General features: G+C 43.9%; 1 protein-coding gene across 1 annotated transcript; it reads right to left on the bottom strand.

Annotated features, from left to right (window-relative positions):
* Window positions 1-8,912: 8,912 nt before the first annotated feature.
* LOC123414284 lies at window positions 8,913-10,699 on the bottom strand. The gene is made up of 2 exons (XM_045106648.1): window positions 9,457-10,699; window positions 8,913-9,271 (listed from the first exon to the last, which is right to left on the bottom strand). The coding sequence occupies exons 1-2, from the start codon at window positions 10,580-10,582 to the stop codon at window positions 9,177-9,179; spliced, it is 1,221 nt and encodes a 406-aa protein (XP_044962583.1). The 5' UTR covers window positions 10,583-10,699; the 3' UTR covers window positions 8,913-9,176.
* Between the last annotated feature and the right edge of the window lie 2,809 nt (window positions 10,700-13,508).

Raw genomic sequence — 13,508 nt, 5'->3', positions numbered from 1 at the left:
AGTTCAGGGCATCCACAATGTAGTGTTTTGCTGCCTCTAAAGACCGCCTCTAAGACTTTAAAGCAGGCACCATACACTGCACATCCAGCCTCTAAGCTAAAAAATGTTGGAGTCGCCTCCATGCTAAGAGGCTGCCTCCAAGCTTCTTCTTTGATTTAAATAATATAGTGGTTCTACTTGTCATTCCCGTGGCCCCGGAGCTCATCTAGGTGAGTTTATGAGAGAAAGAAATATATTATATTACATCTGGGGTAAATGCTTAGAGGCTGCAGCATCTTTATACATTGTGGTGTTTTGAGCAAAGTTTAGAGGCAAGCATGTGAGTCCCGCATTAGAGGCACGACTGTTAGACTTAAACACAAGCTGTGCACGGAATGTGCATGTGATAAGTAGGAATAGGAATCCATGTATGAGTTTGTCGACTGATGGATATACACGTATTCGAGTAGGACAAGAGCTGGTATCCGAGTAGTGCTTTAATTGCTAGCTTGTCCTATTTATATGTGTGTAACCTGCCTATGATGAGTTCAGATCAATACAAAGTGATTAATGGAAGCGACACGATTCCCGTGGCAATCATCTCGACGCCCTGTTTCTCGCGTTGCTTTGACCGGATAGTTTCGATCAGCAAGAGCTCATATAGTATACGTGCACGTCCAGCAGGAATTGCTCTCATACGTGCGTCGGCTAGCTTGCTTAAGGAATCCATCCTCCAGGGAGCTAGCTTGCTTGGTACGTGTGACTGCAAAACCAATACGCTAGGCCAAAAGTACAGGTTGACGAATCGCGACGTATATATACAACGAATCTCGGCGTAATGTATCTCATCGAGTTCATCAGCGAGCTTCGTTCGTCATCGTCGTTCGTCGTCGGTCATTGCCTCTCGTCGGAAAGTACTCGGCGTTAGGTATGGGCCATCAATGGTATCTAGAGCAAGGTTGATCTTCTAGTAACGGGAGATCATGTCAGACGAGGAGAAGGACAAGAAGCTGGCGGAGTACACCGGTGTGGCTAAAGTATTTGCGGCTCCGACGAGTTCGTCGTACCCATGATTTGAACGTGAGAACTTCGGGGTCTGAAAAGCCCTGATGGAGTGTGGTCTGCGCGCCAACGTGTTGTGGGATGCAGTTGATCCAGGAGGCGCCGCTTTCAAGAAGGAGGGAGCTGAGCATCGGAAGGATCGACAGGTGAAGTCGGAGATTTATTCGGTGATTCCGATGGATGTCTTTCAACACGTGATTGCCAAAGAAACAGCGAAGGAGGTGTGGGATACCTTGAAGCTCATGTTTGAGGGACAGAACCATGTCAAACAAGCCAATCTTCAAACTCTCTTAAAGAACTATGAGACTTTGGTCATGGATGACAATGAGTCCGTGGACGCGTTCGCTTCACGGGTTGCTACTCTCGTCAATCGGATCCGCGCACTTAGAGAAAACCTCACGGAGGCCTCGGTAGTCCATCGGTTCTTGCGCGAGGCTCCTCCTTGGTACCTGGAAACTGTCACGACGATCGAGCAGTGCGTCGATCTCGCGACCCTGTCCATTGATGATCTCGTCGGACGCTACAAGGCTCACGGCGAGCGTATGCGGTACAGTCTCGGGGACGGGAGCAACGATGAGCTTGTCATGCTCACACGGGCTCAGTGGCAGGCGCTGGACTCAACGAGAGAAGGTGAGGGCTCTAGCAGTTACGCTTGCCAAGATCGTGTGCCAAACGAACAAAGTCAGAAGGACGCCGGTGATGGCGTTCCGAAGAAGAAGAAGAAGCTTGACAAGCGCAAGATCAAGTGTCAAAATTGTGGCATCATGGGGCACTTCAAGTGGAAGTGCAAGAATCCCCAAAGAAGAAGGCGTTCATGGCCCAGCAAGGATATGAAGGTGACATGATGTTGATGTGTGAACTCGAGAATGAGGAGGATCCAATTCTTCAAGTGTCGGCTAAAGAAATTGCCGCACTCCGTGAAGGAAAAGTTTGCTCTCAAGATCATGGTTTGGAAACCGGTATCGATGCTACGTTACAAAATACAGCTATACAAAGGATAAGATCAAGCCTAACTGATCCGCATATTACATCTCAACAGAAAACAAACGCACGCGTTAATATCCCTATACATATATTTCATCAGTATCGAGATGATATTTTGAACCTAGCTTGTTGCAAATAGAATCTTAACGTATATCTATAAGAATAGTCGAATACACCATCAGTAACTTAAACGAACATCCTTTAATCAGTACCTCCGTCTGTTATGAGTTCATGGTAATAGCAGTAAACGGGAATATTTAGTCTACTCACATAATTCAAAGGCTTACAGATTCCTGTTTTTACCCTATAACCCATCGCGAAACGCACCTGCAAAATTAATTGTTAGTTAACTTGTCAAAGGGATTGTATTTGAGGATTCCTAAAATATTTTAGGCTTTTTAGCAACCACAAAGATCTCACTTAATAGTTAATACTGATAATGTCACCTCATTGTCCTTGTTTGAAAATCTCCAGATTTCATGGCTATTAAAATTCCAATTGTTAATGTTTAGTGAAACCCAGAGAGAATACTAAAAGTGGTATATTTGCATGACATTTCTCAAATAATGGATGTAGTGGTAACCTATTTTTACTTGCTTGTTGGATAGAATTATTTATCGAATTAATTAGTTAATCTATTATTATTCATAGATATCATATCATCTATGTTTCGCTTTCATGTCACAAGAACTGATGGGATTCTGGCAAATTTGCGAACAAAAGATTTTTTGCTAAATGTTTCTCAGGCTCTGCTACTGGTGTTCACTCACTTTGCTGACAAACATGTAGTAGTACAAACAGGAAATTTCAGATTGTCCATTTTTATTTTGAATGGTAGCTTCAATCATCAAGAATTCTGATTGCCATCTTCAGATTGCCCACCAGGCTTAAGTACAGCGTGTATCTAAGCCATATGGTTATATGCACGTCTTAGGATATATTTTTCAATTCTGCAGGTCTGTTGTAAATTACATCACAAGTACTTAGCTTCTTGCTTACCCTCCAGTCCTGACTATATAGGATAATTTTGTACTTGATCTATCTTTTACTTTGTTTTATTAAAAAGTAAATATAGTTTAATGAACCATTTTATTTTTTATTTGGTTGGCACTACTGAGATATCTGCTTTCTTGCATATGCGAGCATTTGATATCGTGAGATCGTAAGATCAATATTACGGACTATTTATGTGTTAGTATTCTGGGGTTCCTTGCTAGCTAATACCCATGCATTACATATTTATCGCTCTTTGATAGTTACAAGGGTTATTGACATGAAATGGTCTCGTATGCTTCATATAATATACACACTGTAAGTTCTTTGTTTATATGCCTATGGTTTTTGCCACCTTGGAACCATACGTGTGTGCACGTACGATGGAGCTATGTAGAAATAGTTGTTTCAACAATGGTAAGGTACAACTGCGCAGCAATTCGCGGCTTTCCTTCTAGTTACTAGGATCCCAATATCACATTTGCTGCAACATGCCCATAATCAGCTCATTTGTATGGGGCAAAAACCTGATAACACTATCACTATGCAAGGTTCTGAAGGAGCTAATAGCTAGAACATAGATCAAATAATGGTTGTAAACTAACAACACATAAGATATCGAATAGGATTTGCCCAGAAAACATTTGAAAACAAAAATATGTACACTAAAATGAAATAAAATGCATAAGAGGAATAAGAATCAATCTGTTGCTTTTGTTTTGTGAAACATTGTCATACCTGCATGTGTTTTTTTCTATCTAAAAAAAACGGATTGCTATCCTACTACTGCAAAAACCGAAAAATGTTTATCTGGTAGAACATATTAGTAAGAAGGAAAAGTATTAAAATCAACCGGATGATTTCTCTCCCTCGCAAGCCGCTTTCTCCGTGCGACACGTACCTGTGGGTAGACCACATCTTTCCCCTCCATGCGACCAACCTTATCTCTTTCGCGTGACAGACGCCCTCCTCAGCTCGTTCTTTCTTCCTCGCATTTCCCCTTCCCAATTTATTTCTTCGACGCTCTGCCTCATGCCATGGTTGCGCCTTCTTCTCTCTTCCTGCCCTCTCCCTCCGGATCCCACGAAGGTGTGTTACTGTTGCAAAGTGGCACCGCAGCGCTGCAGCGACGAACGCGGTGACGGCAAGCTTTTTGCTGAGAAGAGCACGCCATCGGGGTTCGCAACAACCATGGTGCTCCAACCCACCTCGCCGCAGCAGTCGCCATTCACTGCATCGTCGTTGTTGCGCGCTGCAGCTCCAGTGAAGCATTACCTGAGCTGTGACAGGCCGTCGGTGCTGCGTTGCAGCACCGCCATGTTCGCGCTCCATTGAAGCATCGTTGGAGCTCGCCGGTGCTGCGTTGGAGCCCCCGTCATGCATGAGTTCGTGCTTCAATGGCGCATCATTGGTGCTGCATTGGAACACCGCCACGCTGGCATGACACTGCAATGGAGCATCATCGTAGATGCAACGGGTCACTGCTGAGCACCGTTGCGCCGGTGTGGCGGAGCATCGCCGGAGCTGCGGCTGACACAGCCCCCTAGTAAGAATATGTTTCTTTGCGAGGGTGTTAGCTCACATGCATCAAGAAAGTAACTACTCTCTGTCTCTCTCCCTCCCTCCTCCCCTTAGGTTAAACCTCAGTAAGTCAAAGCCCATCGTTAAATTAAGTATTGATTAAGCCTTTAGATTAAATTAATTCCAGCAAACTTTTTCCAATATGCTAATGATCTGAGCCACATATATATGTTAAGAAATGTCCTATTCAAGAAAATCCTCAAGAGGATAAGCTTACGTAGTACCAACCAAAGGCATGAGTTTGCCAATAGGCAAGCATTTCACATAGTGAAATAAACCTAACAAGGACAAGACCAAGTCATCAACCCCATACCAGCCGAAGGGGTGCGTATGTGTACCTCACCTTAAGAGGTCATCAATCGAGTTGTTTAGAACGATAAACATGAATGAGAGAATGTCATGTGTAATTCTAGCAAAAATATGTAGATTAAATCCCATGCTGCCAACCCCCCCCTCCCCCCACACACACACGCACACACGCAACAGGCAACACGCACACACACCATGTGCGTTTCAAGTACTTTCGGTCCTTACTCCTCCTACTAATACGTGTTGACCATTTTTCTACTTTTATAATTACTCCCCTAAAAATTAACATTGACATCATTAAAAAGTCTAGAAGTCGCTTGGTGCGTTTCGATTGCTAGCCGTGAGCTATTCTATGAGCGACACATGTGTCTACTTTTTTATCTAATTAATTTAATTTAGGATATTTTTTAACGTAGTTCACTTTCAGTTTTGTAGTGCTTTTATATCATTAAAAAATAGCACACTATAATGTGTAAGGTATTGCCTTGCTAAATAAATCAGTGTACATTTGCAACACATGTGCCCAGCTTTTTCTCTGGTTCTGATTTTTTTCACAGTTTATCCCTAATTTTGTAGTGTGTTTAGACCACTGAAAAAAGCATCATATAGCTTTCTAAGCAGTGCCACAGTGAATAAATTAATGTGTAATGTTTTGCAAATTGGTTTATACTAGACTAGATGTTTCTTATGGACTTCGAAAACTGTGCAGTCCCACCCAATCAAAAGCTACTAAGCTAGGAGCCACCAGGTGCGTTTCAAGTGCTTTGGGTCCTTACTCCTCCAACTGGCACATGTTGATCATTTTTCCTCAACTTTCGTGAAAAATAATTAGACCCCTAAAAGTTAACGTTGAAACCATTAAAAAGTCTAGAAGTCGCTTGGTGCATTTCGATTGCTAGCAATGAGCTATTCTATGAGCGACACATCTGTCCACTTTTTTCTCTAATTTAATTTTGGATTTTTTAACGTAGTCCACTTTGCAGTTTTGTAGTGCATTTAGATCTTTACAAAATAGCATGCTATAATATGTAGAGTATTGCCTCGCTAAATAAATCAGTGTACATTAGTGACATGTGTGTCTACCTTTTCCTTTGGTTTGGTATTTTTCACCCAGTTTATTCCTGATTTTGTAGTGTGTTCAGACCACTGAAAATACGTTCTTATAGCTTTCTGAGCAGTGCCTCACTAAATAAATCAATGTGTAATGTTTTGCAATCACGTATTTTAGAGATGGCATTATTTTGCAATAACGCACTAATTTTTTTCAAATTGGTTTATACTAGACAAGATGTTTCTCATGGACTCCAGAAACTGCACAGGTCCCACCCTATCGCTTCATCCTCACGCACCGATCTGGTGTAATAGTGTCTTCTTCTCTTCTTCCTTCTCTCGGTGAGGACCACCCTTCCCTATGTATCAAACACATCGAATCCCCATTGGTTGCCGAACGACGCCCCGCCTCTTTCCATGGCTGCAAAACACCGCATGCCCCGACTTTGCCCACTCCACCGCGGGGAGCCTACGGCCGCCAACGTGGATTTCCAGGGATGGGCTACATAGCATCATGGCATCCTCACATCCGTTCTCACCATCACGCTCTCTGTGTCAATGCATCTCCCCCTATCCACGGGATTCAACAGCACAAACTCAGCAACCACGTCGTTCTTCACTACCCGGCACAACTCCGTCGACCGTCGCCGATTTTGCCTACCTCGTCAACCTTAATTACCTCGGTCATCTCCGAGACTCCCCGGTTGCAACGCCTTGCCTCGACCGTTTCCACCTTGCCGACCGCCTCCACTACATTCGCCAACCTAATTACCTCGGTCGTCTCCTAGACCCCCAACCGCAGCGCCTTGCCTCGACCACTTCCACCTTGCGGACCGCCTCCGCTACATCGTGGCGATCACGACCCCGATTTCAACTCCGGTAACCTCTTCCCGCCTATTCGACCAAATGCAATTTTCTTTCTCGCTGTGACATGTGACTCTACTTCCTATGTGTTTTGTGAAAGTATTGTTTGGTCAGTTTCAGAGACTGCAATTTTTCAAATTTTGTAGGACATACATTTAAATACAATGCTTTTGCAAGGAAGAAGGCATGCACACATGTCGAATTTGATGCTTATCACTTGTGGACTGAGTACTGATAGTTTATAGTTAGCATACAAAGGTTGCTTGGCTAACATAATAGTTTTATCATCGAAAATGGTTATCAAATATTGCACCAATGAATGTCCATGAGCAAACTTTCTTAATAGTGCTTGCGGTATTAGAAGATTGTGTGGTAATTATATTTGATTAATGCTTCGATCTATTCAAAAGATCTGCATTTGTGTGTTTGATTGGTAATAGCAGATTTTGCTCAAGATATAAAGAACTAAAAAAATTATATTTTGTGAACACCTATTTTTATGGCCATCTCATGTTTATCTCTTTCTAAGATCAAGTACGAGTATGAGGCGTGGTTATTCATTTATGTGCACATTTAGGATACTATTTGAGTAAGTTGAGGATTTCAGTCTACATATGAGCTCACACCTTCTACAAAGTGAAGACTCAGATATATCAGGCTAATGGTTTTGCTTCTGTTCGATGTTTATCAATTTTTAATATTAAGTACAAGTATGAGATGAGGATATTCATCTATGTGCACACTTAGGCTACTATTTGAGAAAGTTGAAGATTTCAATCTACATATTACACCTCCTACAAACTGAACACACAAATAAATGCGGCTAATAGTTTTGCTTCTATTGTCTGTTTGTAGCTCTAACTAAATAAACATGTATTTTTTATTAGCTTATATATGCCGTGCTAGCAATTTACCTCCGAGTTAACATCCGAGTAAATAATGTAATCGACCTAGCAATTTGTACTTTTTTCGACAGTTTGTAATCTTCTCACACTACTTGGTAAAACTGAATAACAACAAATACACACGAGGAACCAACAAATTAAGTTGCAATTTAGCCAACAATAGACTCATACATGGGTGCGGCATGGCGCCATTCCTTCCGCCTGGTAGTCCTACTCATTTGTGCAAAATTTGAGTCAACAACAGATGTATCATCCATCTAAACATTGACCAATAGTATAAATAGGGCACACCAGCAATAGTGGAGAACCACTAGACTGAGCCAAGAAGCTAGGAGAGGAACAGGCGTACCGTAAGTCACAACATGCAAACAAGCTTCAGTAGCCCTTAAACTAAGAGAACATAGGATATGGGAGTTAACCGAATAGGATCTGGTCTTATCAGATTTATAGAGGGGGTAATTTATAAAACAAAGTAAGAAATGGCGGCATCTGTTCTTGCCAGATTGAGGTTTTTGAACATGGTCCCTTCTACGTCTGCTTTTCACATAAGATGTAAGAAGGTAATATAGGTTCCGCAGAAGCCCATGCAAGATACTCCTGCAAGAACGAATGGGTATTCAGTAGAGGCATTCTTTATGCTTCCATGATGATTACATATATTTTGTTCATATATATTGTCTACAGCATTTCAGGGTAGCAAACTTTCTCGCTCTAAAAGACCGAATTTCTCTTCGACACATATATCCTTTATGCAAAACAAATAAGAGGGCAAAAAAAGTGATCAATCAACAACAGCTTAAACTTAAACCATTGAACATACTAGTATATATTCATCGTGTTCACGAAGCAGCCTACTCCGTTATTGATTAAATTGCGCTGGAAAGACATCGACATCAGTAGACAAGTTGGCTATCAGTTGTAATGGTATCATAGCTCGGAGGCTCATTAGTACTTCCTCCGTTCCTAAATAATTGTATTTGGAGAGAACTAGTCTAGTTTTCTCCAACTACAATTATTTTGATACAAAGGGAGAACATTACTGTGTGATCCATTCACAAGAGTATGCAGCTGCTAGCACTATTTAAAATTTTAAATATGCTACTTTGTGTGGAGAGAAATGTATAATTATGCATAAAACTTTCAGCCAATTTGTTTTACATAAAAGACAACTTTCCCCAGCTTAAATGGAATCAGGGTTTGAACATTGAACAACAAAAACATCCATAGCATGGCTAACAAAAATAGAGAATTAACAAGACATGATAACACAAGTCTAGCATCACCCATCAAACTCACACCAGTATCCCATCTAATTAACTTTGAAAACCAACGAAAGACAAGCACCAAAACAGCAAACTGAATTTCAATGCTTGAGACTTTTGCTTCCTCGTTGCTATGTCAAGCTTCACTTGATGCTTCAGCCACAATTCCAGACGCCAACTCTTCAATCTAAACTTCTTCAATGCTTGAGACTTCTGCTTCCTCATTGCCATGCCCAGGTTCTTCATCACTTGATGCTTCAGCCAGAACACCACCAGCCGCCGCTGAAGAAAGAAACAATCATGGAAGAACAAGCAGTCAGTATGCTGAGAAAGCATCATAGTGTCTGCTGATTACACATTCACTATTTTTATTTGTGCCACCTGCGACTGAAATATATTACAAGTAATTAACATCTATTCCCAAATCACAACTATATATAAAAAAAGATGTTAATTAAGGTACATACCTGGAGGATGGTAGAAGCTGACGTAGGGAAAGAGGGTCCATCTGACATGTGGATGTTGATCCAGCTTGCTTGAGAGCATCTTCAAGCTTAGTGACTTGAGATCAATTTCGTAGGTGCCGAGACTTGTGGTTACAAAAATGATGTCAGTACCCTCGACGGAGCCAACCAACTCTGGTGATACTGTGAAATCACTAGCGGGAAGAATAGTCTGGAGGTCGATGTCTCTCGGTTGTGTCCAGGACACACCTCCATCGGGATCCACCTCCCTCCACCAGATGGAGAGGCAGAAAAAGAAGAGGTGTGCAATCCCCAGCCTGCCGTCTTCCCCCACCATGAGGATAGGACTGTTGCTGGCATCCTCCATCTCTTCCGGATGATGAATCTCTGACAGACAAGAGGTTCCAAAGTTGTATTCGAGAATACTGCAATCTTCAACATCCTGGTCCCGGAACAGGAGGAAATAGAGCGCGTCTCCTGCGAGTACACTAGGCGTGCAGAAACAGATTTCATCTTCATCCTCAAACATACCAATGTCGGTGACGGCCGGAGAGCTCCAACTAGCCGTCTCCGATGAGTAGACGGACGCCGTAGCAACCTGCTCTTCCTGGTGAAGGATGACGAAAACAACGCGGACTGGACCCGATTGGCAGTCACCGTGGCGGCAGTTGTCCGCAGCACAGAGCACCGAGGCAGACCAGCTTCCCGTTGCCGACATTTCGTTTTCGAGGCTGCCAAACACCGTTTGTCTGCCCGTGATGGGGTCCCAGACGACCAGCCTTGCCATATTCGCATCCTCATCCAAGTACCGAAGGAGGACCCGGCCGTGGCGACAATCTTCCACGGAATAGTGGTGCTGGGGGTCGAGGTCACGCGCGAGGAAATCCGTGGTAGGCCATAATTCGGCGCAGGGTTCCGGCCAGTTTTGGAAGAAGCCAAGCATGGGAGGTGTTTGGTGGAAGTCGCCGTAGCGGCGACGGAAGCCGTCGCCGGCGAGGAGGCCGCGCCATGGCTTGCAGACGAGGGAGGAGCGGAGAAGATTACCAGGCTCGTCCTTAGGGAGGCGGATGAGGATCTCCTCCACGAGCTCCTCCATCTCGCCAAGCTCCCGCACAAGCACCGCCGCCATCGTCGCTTGTGTTGTGCCTGCGGCCGCCGAATTGGGTGCTAGGGTTTGGAGTCGGGAGAGGACGAGTAGGACTGAGGGGAAATTTCAGACTATCTGTCTGCCGCCCCACCTACTCTTTTTCTTTTCTTAGGGTGCCCCATCTACTCTTACTATTTTCCGTTTCACAAAACAGTCCTTGAAAAGCTAAAATATCAACCGATATGCAACTCAATTGAGATAGTTTCTTTCTTTTAGCTGTCAAAATGGAATAGAATAGAGCCATCTCAGGATGTACAGAAACCTGTTACTAAGATCGATAAAAAAAGTTTATCCTCTGACTCCCCCCTTCTGAAAATTTCATTTCATGTCGCGTAATTTGTTAGGAACACATGCCAAAGGGGGTTAAACGAGGAATTTTTGGATGATTTTTTCAAAGTTTGGATGATTTTACCCATCGCCTACCAGATCCCGCGCGTCGACACGCACTTCAAATTCACATGCATGCAATGACCTACCGCATCCCGCGCATGTTACCTTATATCCATATCTTTGTATGTCGCTCTAGTTAACCCGTGTAGGCCATCGCTCATTCCAAAACGAAAAGGATCCTTTAAAGCTTACTAATTCGTCACGATGCGTGTTGCCACCCGGTATATTTTTATGATACAGTGGTAGAAATTTTCATAAATACAGAATCACAAAACATGTTGATTAAATTTGTCCACCACTAACGAATACATCGTTTCTTTTTTTTTTCACAAATACGCAAAGCTTGTGTATTGTTCATTGATAGGTAGAAAGAGTATGTACACACAAGGTTGGCACACGAGTGCAACAACCTGAGAAGAACAAGAGGAGATGCTTATCCCCAAGACAGAAAAAAAAAACATGAAGCTAGTTCAGGGCATCCACAATGTAGTGTTTTGCTGCCTCTAAAGACCGCCTCTAAGACTTTAAAGCAGGCACCATACACTGCACATCCAGCCTCTAAGCTAAAAAATGTTGGAGTCGCCTCCATGCTAAGAGGCTGCCTCCAAGCTTCTTCTTTGATTTAAATAATATAGTGGTTCTACTTGTCATTCCCGTGGCCCCGGAGCTCATCTAGGTGAGTTTATGAGAGAAAGAAATATATTATATTACATCTGGGGTAAATGCTTAGAGGCTGCAGCATCTTTATACATTGTGGTGTTTTGAGCAAAGTTTAGAGGCAAGCATGTGAGTCCCGCATTAGAGGCACGACTGTTAGACTTAAACACAAGCTGTGCACGGAATGTGCATGTGATAAGTAGGAATAGGAATCCATGTATGAGTTTGTCGACTGATGGATATACACGTATTCGAGTAGGACAAGAGCTGGTATCCGAGTAGTGCTTTAATTGCTAGCTTGTCCTATTTATATGTGTGTAACCTGCCTATGATGAGTTCAGATCAATACAAAGTGATTAACGGAAGCGACACGATTCCCGTGGCAATCATCTCGACGCCCTGTTTCTCGCGTTGCTTTGACCGGATAGTTTCGATCAGCAAGAGCTCATATAGTATACGTGCACGTCCAGCAGGAATTGCTCTCATACGTGCGTCGGCTAGTTAGCTTAAGGAATCCATCCTCCAGGGAGCTAGCTTGCTTGGTACGTGTGACTGCAAAACCAATACGCTAGGCCAAAAGTACAGGTTGACGAATCGCGACGTATATATACAACGAATCTCGGCGTAATGTATCTCATCGAGTTCATCAGCGAGCTTCGTTCGTCATCGTCGTTCGTCGTCGGTCATTGCCTCTCGTCGGAAAGTACTCGGCGGTAGGTATGGGCCATCAATGGTATCTAGAGCAAGGTTGATCTTCTAGTAACGGGAGATCATGTCAGACGAGGAGAAGGACAAGAAGCTGGCGGAGTACACCGGTGTGGCTAAAGTATTTGCGGCTCCGACGAGTTCGTCGTACCCATGATTTGAACGTGAGAACTTCGGGGTCTGAAAGGCCCTGATGGAGTGTGGTCTGCGCGCCAACGTGTTGTGGGATGCAGTTGATCCAGGAGGCGCCGCTTTCAAGAAGGAGGGAGCTGAGCATCGGAAGGATCGACAGGTGAAGTCGGAGATTTATTCGGTGATTCCGATGGATGTCTTTCAACACGTGATTGCCAAAGAAACAGCGAAGGAGGTGTGGGATACCTTGAAGCTCATGTTTGAGGGACAGAACCATGTCAAACAAGCCAATCTTCAAACTCTCTTAAAGAACTATGAGACTTTGGTCATGGATGACAATGAGTCCGTGGACGCGTTCGCTTCACGGGTTGCTACTCTCGTCAATCGGATCCGCGCACTTAGAGAAAACCTCACGGAGGCCTCGGTAGTCCATCGGTTCTTGCGCGAGGCTCCTCCTTGGTACCTGGAAACTGTCACGACGATCGAGCAGTGCGTCGATCTCGCGACCCTGTCCATTGATGATCTCGTCGGACGCTACAAGGCTCACGGCGAGCGTATGCGGTACAGTCTCGGGGACGGGAGCAACGATGAGCTTGTCATGCTCACACGGGCTCAGTGGCAGGCGCTGGACTCAACGAGAGAAGGTGAGGGCTCTAGCAGTTACGCTTGCCAAGATCGTGTGCCAAACGAACAAAGTCAGAAGGACGCCGGTGATGGCGTTCCGAAGAAGAAGAAGAAGCTTGACAAGCGCAAGATCAAGTGTCAAAATTGTGGCATCATGGGGCACTTCAAGTGGAAGTGCAAGAATCCCCAAAGAAGAAGGCGTTCATGGCCCAGCAAGGATATGAAGGTGACATGATGTTGATGTGTGAACTCGAGAATGAGGAGGATCCAATTCTTCAAGTGTCGGCTAAAGAAATTGCTGCACTCCGTGAAGGAAAAGTTTGCTCTCAAGATCATGGTTTGGAAACCGGTATCGATGCTACGTTACAAAATACAGCTATACAAAGGATAAGATCAAGCC

Source organism: Hordeum vulgare, chromosome 1H (genome assembly GCF_904849725.1).
Source record: "Hordeum vulgare subsp. vulgare chromosome 1H, MorexV3_pseudomolecules_assembly, whole genome shotgun sequence".
Taxonomy (NCBI): Eukaryota; Viridiplantae; Streptophyta; class Magnoliopsida; order Poales; family Poaceae; genus Hordeum; species Hordeum vulgare.
This window is presented reverse-complemented; position numbering and strand designations above follow the sequence as displayed.